General features: G+C 40.5%; 2 protein-coding genes across 2 annotated transcripts in view; one reads left to right on the top strand and one right to left on the bottom strand.

Moving 5' to 3' along the window:
- The window catches only part of fkbp1b (FKBP prolyl isomerase 1B), a 39,147-nt gene extending 30,307 nt beyond the window's left edge, over positions 1-8,840 (bottom strand). The window contains exons 1-2 of the mRNA XM_059981825.1: positions 8,679-8,840; positions 8,042-8,089 (exon numbers count right to left, since the gene is read on the bottom strand). Coding sequence (XP_059837808.1) covers positions 8,042-8,089; positions 8,679-8,715 — 85 coding nt within the window. The 5' untranslated portion in view covers positions 8,716-8,840. The remainder of the gene's footprint in view (positions 1-8,041; positions 8,090-8,678) is intronic.
- wdcp (WD repeat and coiled coil containing) overlaps positions 1-20,118 on the top strand; it is a 142,157-nt gene that overhangs the window by 40,820 nt on the left and 81,219 nt on the right. The window lies entirely within an intron of this gene.

The following is a 20,118-nucleotide window of genomic DNA, read 5'->3' as shown; positions in this document are numbered from 1 at the left end:
GAAAAAATGAGGAAGGTGCAGGACAGATGTGTTCCAAAAACAAAAAAATACTCAAAAGGCAAAATAGTACAACCATGACTGACAAGGGAAGTTAAAGCTAATGTAAAAGCAGAAGACAGGGCATACATTTAGCAAGATTAGTGGGAAGGCAGAGTATTGGGAAGCTTTTAAAAGCAACTGAAGTAATTATTAAAAGGGAAAAGATCAAATACGAAACCAGGTTAGCAAACAATATCCAGGTAAACAGAAAAAGCTTTTTTCAAGTATGTAACAAATAAAAGAGTTATGAGAGAGGATGCAGAACTGCTAGATTGGCTGACTGGGAGGAGGTGGCAAGTGGAAATCAAAGTATCCTTTTCTGGTTGGCTGCCAGTGACCAGTGGTGTTCCACAGTGGTTGTTGTTTGGACCACTTCTTTTTATGCTGTATATCAATGATTTGGATGATGGAATGGGTGGCTTTTTTGCCAAGTCTGCAGATAATATGAACATTAATGGAAGGGCAGGTAATGTTGAGGAAATAGGTAGGCTGCAGAAGGCCAAAGACAGATTAGGAGAATGGGCAAGAGAGTGGCAAATGAAATACAGTGTTGTAAAATGCATGGTCATGCATTCTGGTAGTAGGAATAAATGTGCAGAGTATTTTCTAAATGGGGAGAAAATACAATAATCTGAGATGCAAAGGGATTTTGGAGTCCTTTTGCAGAACATCCTAAAGGTTAACTTACAGGTTGAGTGAGCGGCAAGGAAGGTAAATGCAATGTGGGCATTCAGTTCAAGCGATCAAGAATATAAGAGCAGGGATGTGATGCTGAGGCTTTCTAAGGCACTGGTGAGGCCTCTCCTTGAGTATAGTGAATACTCTTGGACTTATTATCTTAGAAAAAATGAGCTACATTGGAGAGGGTCCAGAGGAGGTTCACAAGGATGACTCTGGGAATGAAAGGGTTTTTATATGAGGAACGTTTCATGGCTCTGGGTCTGTACTCACTGGAATTTAGAAGGATGAGGGAGGATCTCAATGAAACCTTTCTAAAGTTGAAAGGCCGCGACAGAGTAGATATGGAAAGGATATGTCCCATGGTGGGGGAGTCTATGACAAGAGGGCACAGCTTCAGGATAGAGGTGCATTCATTTAAAACAGAGGTGCAGAGAAATTTCTTTAGCCAGAGGGAGGTAAATTTGTTACTACAGTGAGCTGTGGAGGCCAGGTTATTGGGTGTATTTAAGGCAGAGATTGTTAAGTTCTTGATTGGCCACGGCATGAAAGGTTAAGGGGAGAAGACCGGGGAGTGGAGCTAAGGAGGGGGCAAAAAAAGATCAGCCATGATTGAATGGCAGAACAGACTCAATGGGACAAATGGTCTAATTCTGTCTATGTGCCTTGTGTTTTTTATATTCTTTTGAAAACTATTGCAGTCATTTAGTTCATCTGGATAAATGATAGTATTTCACACAAAAGGGTCTATTTAAAACTAACCAGCATTTTATCAAGGGATATTTAAAAAGAAATTTTCTACCCAAATTATATTTCAACAAACTTTGAATTCTATCAGAGACTCAATCTTCCCCTCTCCTAATTTTCTTGTGATCTGCCTTTCCCTTCAGTTCCTCTGTTTACTGTGTTTCACTATCCCTCCTGATTTTTCCCTCTGATTCCAAATGGTCAATCCATGGCAGAAATCTTAGTTTCATTTCCTTACATTATCTTCTTCTGAATTCCAAGCTCCACATAACGTCACGTTCTTCAAAGAATCAAAGTACAAAGTATATTTATTTTCACTGTATACGGAATACAACTCAGAGATTTGTCCTCTCACAAAACAAAGAAATACTGTGGAACCTGTTCAAAGAATCAATGAGCAAAAAAAGAAAAGATTGCACAAAGAGCAAAAAGCAAGAGAACAACATAGATTATCAAACACCAAACTAGGAGACCAGGAGCATTTAGTTTAGTTCAGTTCAGTGCCACACCAGTAAGCTGCAGAGACAGTCTTCATCAAGGTGCCCCAAACTGCTCACAGACAGCAAAAAGAGTAACCAGAATCCAGAAACACATGCCACATTAACCTCAAAGTCCCCCAAAATGAGTCCTTAGCCACAAACCTCGCTGATCAATCCTTACAACTTGGAACCCAAGACTCCTGCACTTTCCTCTGACAGCAGTTAGTGAGAGGGAGAGGAAGACTGTTCAAATGCAGTCAGATGGCACTGAATAACGACTGACACACCCTCAATCGGACAGACAGAATGGAGCCGATGACCTGCTTCCAGGCCACACACTTTACTCCCAACCTCACCAAACTCATGCAACGTGCCAGATTGCTCAATCAGCCCAAAAAACACAGCATCAAAATGTAAAGCACAGGCTCCAATCACACGCAGCTTTGTATTAGAATCATATTTTTTAAAAGTAGCAGCACAAGTAGTTTCATAAACTGTCTGCAAGACGTCACTGTTGTTCTCTGAAAAACATTAGGATAGATGTCTCCAGGGTTGGACAGGATATATCTCAGGCTATCTACAGGAAGCAGGGAGAAAATTGTTGCACCTTTGGCAATGGTCTTTGTGTCCTTACTGACCACAAGAGTAGTACAAGATGAATAGAGGGGGGCAAGTGCTATTCCTTAGTTCAAGAAAGGGAGTCAGGATAACCCTGAGATTTATAGACCTATCAGTTTTACTCTGGTGGTGAGCAAATTATTGGAGAGGATGCTTAAGAGAAAGGAATTTATGAGCATTTGAAGAAACATTGTCTGATTAGGGATAATCAGCATGACTTTGTGACAGGCAGGTCACGCATCACAAACCTGAATTAATTCTTTGAGAATGTGACGAAGTATGTTAACAAAGAGAGCTGTGGTTGTGGGGTACATCGATTTTAGTAAGGCATTTGACAAGCTTCCCCATGTTCGGCTCATTCAGAAAATCAGGAGGCATGGGAGCCAGGGATATTTGGTGATGTGGATACAGAATTGATATGCCTATAGAAAGCAGAGCGAGGTAGTAGTTGCAGTGTTCTGCCTGGAGGTCAGTGACCAGTGGTGTTCTGCAGAAATCTATTCTGGGATACCCTGCTCTTCGTGATTTTCATAAATGAGTGATGAGAAAGTAGAAGGGTGTGATAGTAAGATTGCAGATGGCATGAAGGTTGGTAAAGTAAATAGTATGGAGAATTTTTGTAGGTTGCAGTGGGCACTGACAAAATGCAGAGCTGAGACTGAGAAGTGGCAGATGGAGTACTCTTTCTTCAATGTGGTAAGTATTCTTCTATCCGCGTCAACACACTACTTTCATGAGCTTTTATTTTATGCACTAGTTTTTTTTGTGGGACCTTATAAAATGATATCTATGAATCCAAATAAACTGTATCTACAGCTTCCTCACTACTGACACTGCCCAATACATCCATGAAAAGTTTTCCTTTTATAAAACAGTGTCTTGGTTTGACTGCATAATCTTCTCTAAATGACTAGTTACTTCTTCCTTGATTATGTCTCCAGTAATTCGCTTTCAATAGCTAGTTTCCTTCTTTTGGTTGTCTTTGCTTTCTCAACAATGGTGACACATTTGTGGCTTTCCAATCTCTGGAACTAAGCACATTTTGAAAACTATCAGCCAATGGTCCCACCAACTCTGCAACATTTATTTTAAAAACTCTCAATGCAGGTTATGGGGTCCAGATGACTAGTTTGTCTTTAGACCCACTAGCTTTTCTCAACACCTTATCCCTCAAGATAGAGACTGTTACAATTCTCCCTTGCAATTTGAAACTAGCCCATCTGCCAACTTGGATCATTTCCAGTGTCCTCTGCTGTGAAGACTGAAGGAAAATATTGGCTCAAATTACATGCCATTTCCTTGTTTCCTATTACTTACTCCACAGTCTAACCCTCCAAGGATCCCACACTTCCCTTTCTACCCTCTTCATTTTTATATGTCCAAAGAAGCTTTTGCAGTTTGTTTTAATATTACCCGTCAGTTATCCTTCATAAGCAGTTTTCTCCCAGCCTATAAGCTTTTTAGTCTCTGCTGGTTCCTGAAAATTTCCAAGCCCTCTGGTCTACCACCAGCTTTTACTCTTTTATAAATGGGCCAAAGTGAGGAATTATTTATACAGCTGACTCATAATTTTTCACAGCAGAAATATAAAGAAGTTAATGCTTCAGCTGTTTTCTTCACAGCTCTGTATTTCATGTGCTTTACAACGTGTGCAACATGAATGTGAAAGTGTGAAGAATTACGAATACGAGGTTGGAGCACTTGTGACACAAAATTGTAACAAAGGTGTCCTATCTACTTGAAGTACAATCAATTACTACTAATGACACATAGACTGCTTTGAATTGATTAGAACAATGTAGGAACTGAATGTTGCCACTCCATATTCACCACTTCAACAGACCCAAAGATTAAATGATGGAAATACTCTGAAAATGTACAGGTCATTAACACCTCACGTCTTCTGCGAACGGCAAAATAAACACGGAAATGATGTTTTGACATCTGGAAAAGCTGAACATATGATAGAGAATTGACGTATACTGAAACTTCACAACGATGGAAGGAAATGTGGCACATGTGTCAAACAATTATTTTGAGTTACAAAACCTAAGAGGCAGTGGAAAATAGATCAAGTAGGTTTTGATGTTTTGTCACAAATTTTATCTCTTTTTCAAATCTCACCTACATCAACCCCACACACCAAAAAGCCACATTAATTCTAATCAAATATAGATACCACCCTAATAGATAGTGCTTAGAACCGAATCTATCCAAACTCACATGAATTTAGAGCCTGCAATGTTCTTGCCTTATTTAAGTGTGGCTACAAAGATTAGAGGAGATGTGGAGATAATAATTCAATAAAATGACTCCTTTTTGAATACAAGATTAACTTGGGTGGACATACAGGATCCCATGACATTGTTTCAGGCAGAGCAGTGATTTGAGGATTACTGAGTCAACACACCCATAATCAAATTAACGATGTTTCTGGGATTTTAAAATCAGGTTATTAACAGCCAGAACTGAGACACCCCATAAGTGCACAGATCTACCTCTGCAATTAAATCATCCAAAAAACATGCATTAAATTTGCAGCTTTTCCTCCTTGAATCCCAAGTTTCCGATTCTATATTCAACCACTCCCTTTTTCTGGCACCTTTCCATGTAACTGTAGGAGTTGCCATATTCCCACCACTTCCCCCCCCTGCCCCCGCCCCCCCCCCCCCACTATCCAGGGATCCAAACTGTCCTTCCAAGTGTAGGAGCAATTCACTTGCACTTCCTCTAATCCTGGTGTTCAATACGTGGTCTCCTCCACATAGTGGTACCCTTGCAGACAGGTGCTTTGCAAATCATTCATCCATTCTGTTGTTCTTTACAAAATTTCCCATCTTCTGTCACTTTAATTCTCTGACCCTCTCCCACTCTGGCCTTTGTCTTCAGCCTCCTACACTGCACATCATTGGGGCAGTGCAAGGAACAGCACCATCTGAGCAAAATGCAGCCAAATTGCAGGTAACTAGCTTTGTACTTTCTCCATATTTTAATTTTTTTCTTTCATTCAGGTTTCTCTATCTCTAACTGCCAGTATTTAAAAACTTTGATCTCGACCCCACCACAGATAATCCACAAACATGAGAATATTGTCAGATGCTGGAAATCCAAGCAACACACACAAATTGCTGGAGGAACTCAGCTGGCCAGGCAGCATCTATGGAAGAGAGTAAAGAGTCAACATTTCAGGCTGAGACCTTTCATCAGGATACATCTTCTCGCCCTTCCCGCAAATTTAACATGCATTTGCACTATCAGTTTTCCAGATTTGACAGCAAATACTTGGTCTTGAACACCGATTCTATCTCTGCTATAGTGGCTCTGACGAGTGTTTGTTTTTCATATTTTTGTTTTGGCTTGCCAGCATTTACGGGTTTTATTTTGCTCTAAAATACTTAAGACCTACAAGAGGTTACCAACAACTGTGATGACTGACTTAGTTCAAATTATGACCAGAACTAATGAGGTATGCTATCTTGGAGTAATCCTTTGGAGATTCTTACAGACTTAATTTCAGGTGATTGAACTTTGTTCCTAAAATCATTACTGCATTAATTGAAAGACAAAAAACACTAATAATTTGAATTAGTTAGTTATTTATATCTGTGACATCAATAATTTCTTCTGTATCTATTTAAGAAGAGCTCTCGTTTCTTGCATCAACCGAGCACCATCTCTCGCCTGCCAGCTGTTCTGCTTCTTGTAATGTTCAGTGGTGGTTGGCAAACCAACATAATGCATTACCACCTCCTATTGAGTTGAAGTGTGGAGCAAACAGACAGGTGGTAAAGCACTAAATTAACCACCCCAATTAAACCTCAAATAATATCAAAAAGTCTAATGCTTTGCAGAAAGTCAAATATGTACTTCTATACGTTACAATGACAGTGATATCCTAATGAACTTTCATTGTTAAGTTATGTCTGTCCCAAAGATTTCTACTCAGCAATTAGATGTTTCTTTTGCAGCTCCCAGGAACTGTATTCAACCACTAAATGCGGCACCTTTTTTGGCATTCCCATAACATTTTAAGGAGTGTACTTCACTTCGATTGCTTGGCAAGAATATCTGCCACCTTGTTTACTTCAACCCCAACATGGGCAGGAACTCATATGAAATGTATACACAGGCCTCGATCCTGCAGCCTCAACAGATGTTGTCCAATCTCAAATAGAATGTCTGGCTTACAATTTTAATTATCTATTTTAATAGATGTCAAGACTGAGAATGAATCAGAGCCCCTAAGTACATAATCACGGTGTACTTCTTCAATCCATTCCAAGGCTAAAACGATAGCAACCGTTTCAAGACATGTATACTGATACTTAGTCTGCTAATCTTTTCTTAATAGTTACCTGAAACTTTGGAACATAAATAGAAGCACCGGTATGACTGGTCACTGGATCTTTTGAACTATGTAGTTATGTAAGAATCCATAATATCTTTCTTGCATGTATTGCTGAACTTCCTGTACCACTGATAAATAATCACCAAAGGCCCATATTAACCACAAGCAAAGGGAAAAGCCAATGACAAATGACAGAGAGGGGTACATTGGGATCATAATCCACATTAAACAACCCAAGATTTTGTGCGTATTCACCCAAAACTGAAGACTTTACAAATGCAATGCTCTCAACACTCTACTAATGTTGCCAATATTGGATGACCAACTTTATGCCCTATTACATTAACCCAATAAACTAATACTAACTGTAAGCCAGCAGTTCTGAAATGGAGAACCAACTTCTGAGGAAAGTTTACTAGCAAAATTAATTGGACTAGGTAAGCCAGCAAATCTCATTTGTGAAATATCAAACCCAATGTTTTATTCCAAGAGACAATGCACAAAATTCCAATGTACCCTGCAGGTGCATTAAACAGTGTATGTATATTTAGTAGCACTGTAAACCAAGTGTTACTTGCAAAACCACTAGCATTGTGTCAAAATGCTTTACCAATGCTTTACTGTATAGTGGATTAATAGGAAATAGTTGTTGATCTGGAGACTGTACTGATTAATTACAGTTTTTCTACATCTATCAGTTTACATTTGGGGCTCACAGATTCCTTGGTAAATTTTTCTCCTTTTGTTTTGCATCAGCGCAAGACATGCACCATCTCCAGTGAGCAGAGTGAACTGCTCCTGGGTCTTTGCCAGTATTCTGCAATCAGTACTCAAAAGCTACACGGGGCGGCTGAGAGCAGTTCTTCCTGTAGTCCACTCTTCCTTCCTGGAGAAAAGGACTTGACTCTGTCTCAGCATTTTGCCACGGTGACATGGCCAAAATGAAAAAAAGACCAGTGTGGGAGGGGCTGCAAATTTGGGAGTAGATCCTGCCATTCTACATTAAACTAGGTTGGGGTTCATAAACACCACCATAGATACCATCTTCAGAAAGCTGCAATGCCCATTACTGCCCACTGGTGACATTATTTTTAATATCAAATTGAAGTATATCATTCATAGAATACATTACCTATATAGTGAACAACGCATGTCTGTCCTTTTTTTGGAAATGTCCTGCCTATAAAAAGATTATAATTAGTACATTTTTATGGTTAGTACTTACTATATATGACATTTACCAATGATTGCACAACAATTGAATATATTCAAATGTAACATTGCAAATGTAGGATATTCCATTATTTAAAGCTATTAGCTTTAGAACATAGTGCTTAAACGTACTAACTTTCAGAATTAGTTGCCAAAACGTATCTTCGTCTCATAAGTTTCAGATTCTATGCCTATTTCAGAATGGTTGGCTTTGATCTCTCAAGGATTTGACTACTGCAATAACTAAACTTTACATACATCTTCGAGCACACGCTCTGTTAAATCAGTAAAAACATGCCGGATCGTTTCCTCGTTCCTCGATACTAACTGAACAAATTGTTCAAGTGAAAATCGAAGTAGAGCGAAATCCCGCAGTCCCTCCGTTATCTCTCCCTTACAGTACAGTACTGGCCTTTAAGCAGCTGTCAGCAAATGCCATTTAAATATCCACACACTGCATTGCTACCAAATTTGTCTAGACTGCTAAGACTGCTACAATGCTAACACAACACATAACCCAACTAACACAATAAATATCCTTTGTAAAGAAGAATTACCGTCTCCTGGCGATATTGTCTCGATTTCAACGCCCATTCTTAAATGATGATAATTTAAAAAATAGATATATGTATCTTTCCACAAGGAAATTGTCAAAATCGCCACTAAAAACGACAGCAACGTCTCGTCTCCCTTCCACCCAGCGTGGCTGGAAATACGCACCAGCCGAGCCCAGCCTGTCAATGAGCGCGTGACGTCGTCCCCGCACGTCAATCATCCGGAACCCACCCAGTTCCCACGCGGAATTGGAAGGTTGGTCGGTTCCGTGCGCCAATCAGCAGCGAGGAAGCGGAGACCGGCTCTTTTCACCCCTCCCCCATCTTCCCGCTCAGCAGGTTTCTGTGGTTCCCACAGCCGACGTGGGTTAGGTTGAAGTTGCAGTCTGGCACGACGATCGAATGGAGAATGGACTTATTTTAAACTAATGGAACTTGACAAGTCTACGGAATATTCTTCGTAATAAAGTACAGTAGAGTGTAGAGCCAGATAGAGGAAGAGAGATGTAATCATTTAGTTCGCACACAGTACTGCTCCCTCTGGTTCTAACGGAGATATAACTTGGATCCCTGCCACAGGCAAAGCATTCCAATCACATCACTAACAATGTGTGCTATACACAAAATACTTGGGAACTCTTCTTTGTTGTACTACTTTTTATTTCTGATTTTAGTTCTGTTCTAGTTCAGGTGACATCAGTACCTCTTGTCAGACATTCTCCCGGGATTGAGGATAACTTCCTCATCGTTTTGTAGGTGACTTAGTTAAAGAGGCCATTACGTGAAAGTGCAGGTTCTTTCCGTCAAGAGGGGCAGGCGGTTGGGGATATGTGTGTAATTGGTCTACTCTAATCCTTCCACTGATCGTGCAAGTAACCTGTGGAGATAATACATTTCTACAGGGAAGCTTTGTGTATCTGTTTGCACTCTTCTCCCTGCCCCCATCCTCCCATAGCAGAACTTGGAAAAGAGCGCCTGTTGTCATGCAAACAAGAAGGATGTAACAGCACTGGAGAGAATATACAGGAGATTGATAAAGAAATTGCCTGATCTGGAAAATTTTAGTTAAGAGAACAAATGGGAGTTGATTTTCTCAGAAAATAAAGAAGAGTGTGGAAGGTTTATCTGCAGTATAAAACTATGAGGCCCAGGTCGAGTGGATAGGAAGCATCAACTTCTGGCACAGCTGTCAGTAAAGAAGAAATTAATTTACCTTAAATGGCTGAAAGATTGGGGGGGGGGGAAGTTGATTTCTTTTCACCCATCTAAAGAAACCTGGGGTCTGTAACACTGAAAGAAACAACTCTCATTACATATTTAAGAAGAACTTTGGGGAGTATCTGATTATGTCTTTGGCTATGTTGCTGTAGATTAAGACCATTTTTTGGCTAAAGTGGTCTTGATAGATCCAATGCCCTTCTTTTGTGCTGTAACTGTCTATAATTCTAGACCCATAAATTAATTAGTTAAATTCAATTCTGTGTATATCTAATTATCCATCAATTGCTCATAGTATAAGATTTGCTTCCTAGTATAGTACTACCATTTTGGACAGAAACTTTATATCACTTAGTACTATGGCTCACAATAATATAGAAATATATATATATTATTTATATAAATGTATCTATTTATATATATAAATAGACACCAATGCTGACTGGCAATGTATGAATTTTAGTAGAAGGGATTTTTTTGCATACAGGTAAAAGTATATTTTGCAAACTTGTACCATTTATCAGGAACTAAAGCAAAAAAGGCATTTGATGATGATCGAAATCTCATATGTTCATCCTTTTTTCTTTGTACCTTATTGACAAGTTTGCAATGTTAAATAAGAGGCTTGTGAGAATATACATGTACATATTGCTACCAATGACATAGGAAGGAAAAGCAATGAGGGCCTGAAAAGAAAATTTAGAGAGTTAGGTAGAAAGCTGAAAGCAGAACCTGCTGGGTAGTAATTTCTGGAGCGCTGACTGTGCCACGCGCCAGTGAGGGTAAAAACAGGATGATTTGGCAAATTAATGCATGTCTCAGAAGCTGGTCCAAGGGGCAGGGCTTCAGGTTCTTGGATCATTGGGATCTCTTCTGGGGGATGTATGACCTGTGCAAAAAGTGACGTGTTGCACCTGAACCTGAGGGGGACCAATATTCTCAGGTGCAGGTTTGTCAGAGCTGTTGGAGAGGGTTTAAACTAATTTGGCAGGGGGTTGGGAGCTGGAGTTAGGGGACTCAGGATGGAACAGATGGTAAAAAGCAAAGATAGCAAAGACTGCAAGATTGCGCAGGCTGATGATAGGACATAATTGCAGCCAGCAGGGTGAGTATCAGTGCATTAGGGATGCAGAATCAAAAAGGGTAGCAAATGCAATGCTCAAAGTGTTATATCTCAATGCACGGAGTATAAGAAATAAGGTGGATGATCTTGTTGCACTTTTACAGATTGTTGGGTATAATGTGTGGCCATCACTGAATTGTAGCTGAAGGATGGTTGTGATTGGGAGCTGAATGTCCAAGGTTATGTGTTGTATTGGAAAGACAGGAAGGTAGACAGAGGAGGTGGCATGGCTCTTCTGGTAAAGAATGGCATCAAATCAGTAGAAAGATGTGACATAGGATTGGAAGATGTTGAATACTTGTGGGTTCAGTTAAGGAAATACAAGTGTAAAAGGACCCTGTTCGCAGTTATATACAGGCCTCCCAACAGTAGCTGGGGTGTGTACCACAGATTGCAACTGGATATAGACAAAGGCATGTTAAAAGGACAATGTTATGATTGTCATGCGAGATTTCAACATACAGGTTAATTAGGAAAATCAGATTGGAAATGGATCCCAAGCGAGTGAGTTTGATGAATGCCTGTGAGATGGCTTTTTAGAGCAGTTTGTCATTGAACCTACTAGGGGATCAGTTATACTGGATTGGGTTTTATGCAAAGAACCGGAGGTGATAAGGGAGCCTAAGGTAAAAGATCCCTTAGAAGGCAGTGATCACAATATGATTAAGTTCAACTTGAAATCTGATAGGGAGAAAGCAAACTCTGATGTGGCAGTATTTCAGTGGAGTAAAAGAAATTACAGTGGTACGAGAGAGGAGTTGGCCAAAGTAAATTGGAAGGAGATGCTGGCAGGATGACAGCAGAGCAGCAATGGCTTGAGTTTCTGGGAAAAATGAGGAAGGTGCAGGATAGATGTAAACTAAAAATGAAGAAATAATCAAATGACAAAATACTACAACAATGGCTGACAAGGAACATTAAAACTAATGTAAAAGCAAAAGAGAGGGCATACATGAAAGCAAAAATTAGTGGGAAGACAGGGGATTGGAAAGCTTTTAAAACCCTACAGAACCCTACAGAAACCCTACAATAATCATTAGGAAGGAAAAGACGAAAAATGAAAGCAAGTTAGCAAACAATATCAAAGTGGATAGTTGAAGCTTTTTCAAATATGTAAAAAATAAAAGATGTGAGTGGATATAGGACCGCTAGAAGATGAACCTGGAGAAATAATAACAGGGGTTAAGGAGATGGCTGGTGAACTAAATGATTATTTTGCATCAGTCTTCACTGTGGAAGACACTAACATTGTGCCAGATGTTGAAGGATGCGAGGGAGGAGAAGTAAGTCCAATTACTATCACCGGGGAGAAGGTGCTGAAATCGCTGAAAGACCCAAGGATACATAAGTCACCTGGACCAGATGAACTGCACCCTATGGTTCTGAATGAGATAGCAGTAGAGATTGTGGAGGCCTTAGTAATGATCTTTCAAAGATCATTGGACTCTGGCGTGGTGACAGAGGACTGGAAAATTACAAATGTCACTCCCCTCATTAAGAAAGCCAGAAGGCAGCAGAAAGGAAATTATAAACCAGTTAGCCTGCCCTCAGTGGTGGGGAAGGACGAGGTTATGGAGCGCTTGATGACACTAGTCAAGATAGGGCAAAGTCAGCATAGTTTCCTTAAGGGAAAACCTTGCCCAAGGAAACTGTTGGAATTCTTTGAGGAGATTACACATAAGATAGATAAAGGGGATTCAGTGGATGTTGTATATTTTTACTTTCAGAAAGCCTTTGACAAGGTGCCACACATGAAGCAGCTTACCAAGTTGAGAGCCCATAGTATTACAGGAAAGTTACTGGCATGGTTAGAGCATTGGCTGATTGGTAGGAGGCAGTGAGTGGGAATAAAAGAATCCTTTTCTGATCAGCTGCCAGTGACTGGTGGTGTTCCACAGGGGTCTGTGTTGGGACCACTTCTTTTTATGCTTTGGATGATGGAATAGATGGCTTTGTTGCCAGGTTTGCAGATGATAAGAAGATTGGTGGAGGGGCAGGTAGTGTTGAGGAAACAGGTAGGCTGCAGAAGGATTTAAGATTAGGAGAATGGGCAAGAGCGTGGCAAATGAAATAAAATGTTGGAAAATGCATGGTCATACACTTTGGTAGTAGAAATAAATGTGCAGACTATTTTCTAAACGTGGAGAAAATCCAAAAGTCTGAGATGCACAGGGACTTGGGAGTCATTGTGCAGAGTACCCTGAAGGTTAACTTGCAGGTTGATACTGTGGTGAGGAAGGCAAATACAATGTTAGCATTCATTTCAACAGGTCTAGAATATAAGAACAAGGATGTGCTGCTGAAGCTTTATAAGTCACTGGTGAGGCCTGACCTTGAGTATTGTGAACAGTCTTGGGCCACTCATCTAAGAAAAGATGTGCTGGCATTAAAGAGGGTTCAGAGGAGGTTCACAAGGATGATTTCAGGAAAAGGGTCATCGTACGAGGAATATTTGATGGCTCTCAGTGTGTACTCGCTGGAATTTAGAAGGGTGAGAGGGGATCTCATTGAAACCTTTCGAATGTTGAAAGGCATGAAATGCGTAAATGTGGAAAGGATGTTTCCTATGGTGGTGCAGTCAAGGACAAGAGGGCCCAGCTTCAGGATAGAGGAGCATCCATTTAAAACAGAGATGCAGAGACATTTTTTACTCAGTGGGTGGTGAATTTGTAGAATTTATTACCTCAGGCAGCTGTGGAGGCCAGGTCTTTGGGGTATTTAAGGCAGAGCATGTTAGGTTCTTGATTGGACACAACATCAAAGATTATGGGAAGAAGGCTGGGAAGTTCAGCTGAGGAGGGGAAAAAGGACCAGCAATGATTAAATAGTGGAGTAGACTCGATGGGTCAAATGGCCTAATACAGCTCCTATGTCTTATGGTCTTATGTTTTTCAGTTATGCTTTATTTTTGAATCAAAAATGAAATCAGTCATATCTGGATTCTTAATTCTGGAAGTCTAATATTTAGGCCAGCTACATCATCTGAATCAGGGTGTTATTGAATTCATTCTCCATTCTGGAAAAAGTACATAGTTTAATTATTTAGTGATATAGCATGTTAACAGGCCCTTTCAACCCATTTGGTCAGCCCCAATCAATTATGTCCATGTAACCAATTAATCAATTATCCAGTACATCTTTGAAATTTAGGAGGAAACCGGAGCACCCCATACAATTATGTGGAGAATATATAAAGTCCTTACAGATAGTAGCAGGAATGAACCTAGGTTTGTGCCATTGTACTTGTGTTATGCTAACTGCTAGCTACTGTGCCAAAATTTTCATTGCAGTACTAAAGGAATAGGAAGCCCACACAATTCCCACTTCATGTCTCTGAGGAGGTGGCTTATTCAGTCAGTGCTTCTGACCTATTTTTCATGCAGTAGGCTTAAAGTTCAGGGATGGCAAGGTCCTTTGCATGAATATTTTAAACCAATTACAAAAGGCAATAACAAAGATACTCTACCTTGTAACTGTGTTGTGAAGCAACACAATTCTAGAAGAAATGCAAAAGTAAAATTGTGAGAATTCCATTAACCTCACTTTAAAGTTAGATAAAGCCTCAGAAACTTTTCAAAGTTCCAGATTTACAGGAATAGGTAGTTTCTGACAACACTATAAAATGCCTTATTCTAAGACAAGTTATACATATGTTATGGTCCCAAGGTTTAGGCTCTGCCATCAAAGGATTTAAATTTGCTTACTTCCTGAAAATTGGTGTATGGATTGGAATGTGGTATTGCAAAATTGGATGCTAAACTACAGGCAGAAATCAAATGTGAACTGTCAGAAATTAGTAAGATCTCAATGAAAGATTACAATGAAATGCAGAAATAGAGCAATGCTATGAGTTCCTAAGGACAGGTGGCAGCAACATAAAATGAAACTTTCTATTATGAAGTTCTTTCTGATGTGAAAAACAAAACAAAAATGAATAACTGGATAAAAACAGCCTAAAATGCTTAACTGTGGCACTGAACATTGCAAACAAAATTTAACTTAATAGTTTCTGTCCTGCCTGTATTTAGCGGAGGAAATGTTATTTAGTACTGGATGCCAGACATACAATCATCTTAGAGATATTGGAAGAGCAAGGAGAAATGTTGTTGAGTTATAAGTTGCTATTATCAGCATTATAGAGTCAAAGAGGTATAGAAAAGTACAGCACAGAAACAGGCCATTCAGCCCATCTAGTCCATGTCAAATCATTTATACTATCTATACCCATTGACCTGCACCTGGGCTCTAGCCCTAAATACCCTTACAATCCATGTACCTATCCAAACCTCTCTTAGAGGTAGAAATTAAGCTTGATTGTACCACTTGTGCTGGCAGCTCAAGTGTCAATCTCATGACACGCTGAGTGAAGAAGGTTCCCCTCATGTTCCCCTTAAACTTTTCAACTTCCACCCTTAACCCATCACCTCTGGTTTTAGTCCCAGCCAATCTCAGTGGAAAAAGCCTGCTTGCATTTACCTCATATATACCCCTCTTAATCTTTTACGTTCCAAGAAATAAAGTCCCACCCTTTTAAATCTTTCCTTATAGCTCTGGTCTTCCAGACCTGGCAACATCCTTATAAATTTTCCTTGTACTCTTATATTATTTATATACTTCCAGTAGGTAGGTGACCAAAACTGCACGTAATACTCCAAATTAGGCCTCACTTCAACATAATGTCCGACCTTCTGTACTCAAGATTTTGACTTATGAAGACAAAGTGCCAAAGGCACTTTTATGACCCTATCTACCTGTGACATCGCTTTCAATGAATTATGAACCTTTATTCCCAGATCACTTTGTTCTACCATATGCCTCATTGCCCTGCTGCCCACTGTGTAAGACCTACCCTGGTTGGTCCTACCGAAATTTAACACCTCATACTTGTTGACATTAAATTCCATCTGCCATTTGTTAGCCCATTTTACCAGCTAGTCCAGATCCCACTGCAAGCCATGATAGTATTTCTCTTTGTCCACTACACCTCCAATCTTAGTGTTATCTGCAAGTTTGCTGATCCAGTTAACCACATTATCATCCAAATCATTGATATAGATGACAAACAACAACAACCCCAGCCCTGATCTCTGCGGTACTCCACTAGTCACAGACCTCCAGTCAGAGAGGCAGCCATCTAGTACCAGTCTCTGGCTTCTCCCTCAACGCCAATATCTAATCCAATTTACTACCTCAACTGGAATGCTGAGCAGCTGAACTTCCTTGACTAACCTCCCATGCCGGACCTTGCCAAATGAGTTGCTAAAGTCCATGCAGACAACATCCATTGTCTTCCCTTCATCAACTTTAATGGTAAATTACTTGAAAACTCTATAAGATTGGTTAGTCATAATCTGCTACGCATAAAGCCATGCTGAGTATTCTTAATCAGTGCATATCTATCCAAATACTTAAATATCCGGTCCCTCAGAATACCTTCCAATAACTTTTCCACTCCTGATGTCAGGTTCACCAGCCTATAATTTCCTGATTTATTTTTAGAGCCTTCTTTGAACAGCAAAACAACGTTGGCTATCCTCCATTCCTCTAGTACCTCATGTGTCGCTAAGGATGATTTAGATATCTCTGCTAGGTCTCTGGCAATTTCTGTACTTACTTTCTGTAGGGTCTGAGGGAACATCTTGTCAGACTGGGGTACTTATCCACCCTAATTTGCCTCAAGATGGCAAACACCTTCTCCTCTGTAATCTGTTGAGGGTCCATGACCTCACTTCCATGGACTCTGTGTCTGTCTCCAGAGTAACTACAGATGCAAAAAATCCATTTATGATCTCCACCATCTCTTTTGGTTCCACACTTTGATTACCATTCTGATCTTCCATAGAATCAATTTTGTCCCTTGCAATACTTCTGCTCTTAATGCATCTGTAGAATCCATTAGGATTCTCCTTCACCTTGTCTGCCAGGGGAACCTTCAGTCTTCTTCTAGCCCTCCTGATTCCTTTCTTAAGTGTTCTCTTACATTTTTTATACTCCACAAGAACCTCCTTTGTTCTGACCTACCTAAACCTGTTATCTTTACCTTTTATTCTGACAGGTTTTGTACTCTCAACATTTCATTTTTGAAGGCCTCCCAACTACCAAGTACACCTTTGCCAGAAAATATCTTGTCACAATCCACACTTGTCAGATCCTTTCTGATACCATCAAAATTAGCCATTCTCCAATTTAGAATCTCAACTCACAGACCAGACCTATCTTTTTCCATATTTATTTTGAAACTAATGGCATTATGATCACTAGATGCAAAGTATTCCCATAAACAAACTTCTGTCACCTGCCCTATCTCATTCGCTAGTTGCAGATCCAGTATTGCACACTCTTTTGTTGGGACTTTGACTGAGGTAACTTTCCTGAAAACATCTGACAAACTCTATCGTATCTGGTCTTTTTACAGTATGGGAGTCCCAGGCAATATGTGGAAAGTTAAAATCACCTACTATATCAACCTAATGTTTTTGCAACAGAATGTGATGTCTGCATAAACTTTTCCCCCTAAAACCTTGGATTGTTGGATGGTTTGTAATGTAGCCCCATTAACATAGTCATACCTTTCTTATTTCTCATTTCCATCCATAACGCCTCACTAGACAAGGTCTCCAGTCTGTCCCAACTGAGGACTGCCAAGACATTTTCCCATATTAATAACGCCATCCTGCTCTGCTACATCGATAACAAAAGAACCCCAGAATACTGAGCTACCAGTCCTGACCCTCTTGCAACTAAGTCTCACTTTATGCAGCTCAGAACATCAGTTGCATCATGCTCAACCTTTTGGTTCCTGACTTTGTCTGAGGTTTTAGCTACATCTGTCCACTAATTGACTCTCCACTAACTGTTCTGACACTCTGGTTCCCATCCCTCCCTGCAACTTTAGTTTAAAACCCGCCCTACAGTACTAGCAAACTTTCCTGCTAGGATATTAGTCCCTCTCCAGTTCAGGCGCAAACCGTCTCTTCTGTACAGGTTGTACCTTCCCTGGAATAGAGCCAAATGATCCAAAAATCTTATGCCCTTCCTCCTAAACCAATTCCTTAGCTATATGTTAAACTGTATAATTTCCCAATTTCTGGCTTCACTGGCATGTGGCACAGGTAGCAATCCTGAGATCACAACTTTGGAGGTCCTGCCCTTTAACTTAGCACCTAACTCCCTGAAGTCCCTGTGCAGAACGTTGTTACTCATCCTGCCCATGTCATTGATATCTACATAGACCACAATTTCTGGCTGTTCACCCTCCTACTTAAGAACGCTGAGGGCTTGATCTGAGATATCCCAGCCCCTGGCACCCGTGAGGCAGCATACCATCCTGGAATCTCATTCTCACTCATAGAACTCCTGTACATTCCTTTAACTAACGAATCCTCTATCACCACAGCATACTTCTTCTCCCACCTTTCCTTCTGAATCACAGAGGCAAACTCAATGCCAGAGACCCAACCACTGTGACTTTCCTCTGTTAGGTCATTCCCTCCCTCACCCCTGATAGTATCCAAAGTGATATACCTGTTGTTGAGGGGGATGGCCTCAGGGGTACTCTGCACTGGCTCCTTAACCTCTTTCCCCTTCCTGACTGTCACCCGGTTTCCTGTGTCCTGCATCTTGTGTGTACCTTCTCTCTATATGTCCAATCTATCATTCCCCTCAGCCTCCCAAATGATCCATAATTCATCCAGTTCCAGCTCTAACTCCTTAACATGGAGTTAGAAGCTGCAGCTAGATGCACTTCTGACAGATGTAGTTGTGGGGACACTGGAGGGCTCCCTGCCTTCCCACATCCCACAAGAGGGGCATTCCACAATCCTGCCTGACATCTCTACTGTTAAACTGTGAGTGGGTGGCGGGGGGGGGGGGATTCTATTTGCAGCCGTTTTTGCTTTCTCTCACTGTAGCCACAAAGAGCTAAAGCCTCAAAATTCCCACTCTAATTCTGTCCACTACAACAATGGCTGTGCCACTTTCCCCTGCCTTACTTTAAGTTGTTCTTGCCAATCAATCCCGAATGCTGATTGGTTGCTGATCAAAGCTCCACACTGCTGCAATTAGCTGCCTTTTCTTACTCAGTCAATGAACCTGAGTTTCATATAGATGTGCACAATGGTTGGGAGGGCTTTAACCATTATGTATTGAGCTGAATCCACTACCATTTGTAGCATTTTCCATTGAAAGCATTGGTGTTTCCATGCCAGGCCAGTGATGCAGCCAGTCAATACACTCTCCATGAGACATCGAGAGAAGTTTGTCAAAGTTGTCAAAGACTATTGATTCAATCCCATGAGTTTGAATCCATTTATGTCAGCTGGGGAATTTAAATACAACTAATTCAATAGATCTGCAATTGAAGGCTCAATAATGGTAATCATGAGACAAACATATTATTGTCAAAACATCTGCTGTACTCGTATCCTCAAAATTACCCAGTTGGCATAAAGCCAAGGAGCCAGATGCATAGTGCACCCTCCCATGGAGTCAGTGCCAAGTCCATTGGTAGAGTCCATGGTGTCTCTGACCTCTGTTACAGAAATCAGGATCAATTTGACACATACTTTAAATATCACTGTGCCAGTAGTGCTCAATGGTAAATTAGTAGGATGAAACTAAAACAAACATGGAAGATAGTGTGTAAACAGTAGAGAAATAATTGCAGTTTATTTTCTGGCTGTGACTGGATAGATAGAGAAGGATTAGGCAAGCCCTTCAATTTAGGAGGGTGTAGTATTCTCAAGGATATTGGAGTGGAAAGGCAAGTTGGAATTGCAATGGTAGTGCAAGGTCAGAGGAGACAGGTGTTATTATGAGAAAAGGAGCAGAGAACTATTAACAAATTCAACTAACATAGTAACATGGCAACCAGAAAGCAAGGCTGGATGTCTATTATAAAGTAAGGTTATTGGGAGGTGGGGGAACATTGCAAGAGGAATAGTGGGGGTGATGATGGTTTAGCAGGAGCAATAGCTCATGGTCTGGATGAGCTCCGGTAGAACGTGAAAGAAAATTAAATTTAAAAAAGCAAATTCAGAAGGGAGTTCCTTAGATATCTGGAAGTGAAATGCTGTGGCAACCCACTTCCTAGCACACGGGAAC

Source organism: Hypanus sabinus, chromosome 10 (assembly GCF_030144855.1).
Source record: "Hypanus sabinus isolate sHypSab1 chromosome 10, sHypSab1.hap1, whole genome shotgun sequence".
NCBI classification, from domain to species: Eukaryota; Metazoa; Chordata; class Chondrichthyes; order Myliobatiformes; family Dasyatidae; genus Hypanus; species Hypanus sabinus.
The sequence above is the reverse complement of the archived record's forward strand: the minus strand, read 5'-3'. Positions and strand labels throughout refer to the sequence as shown.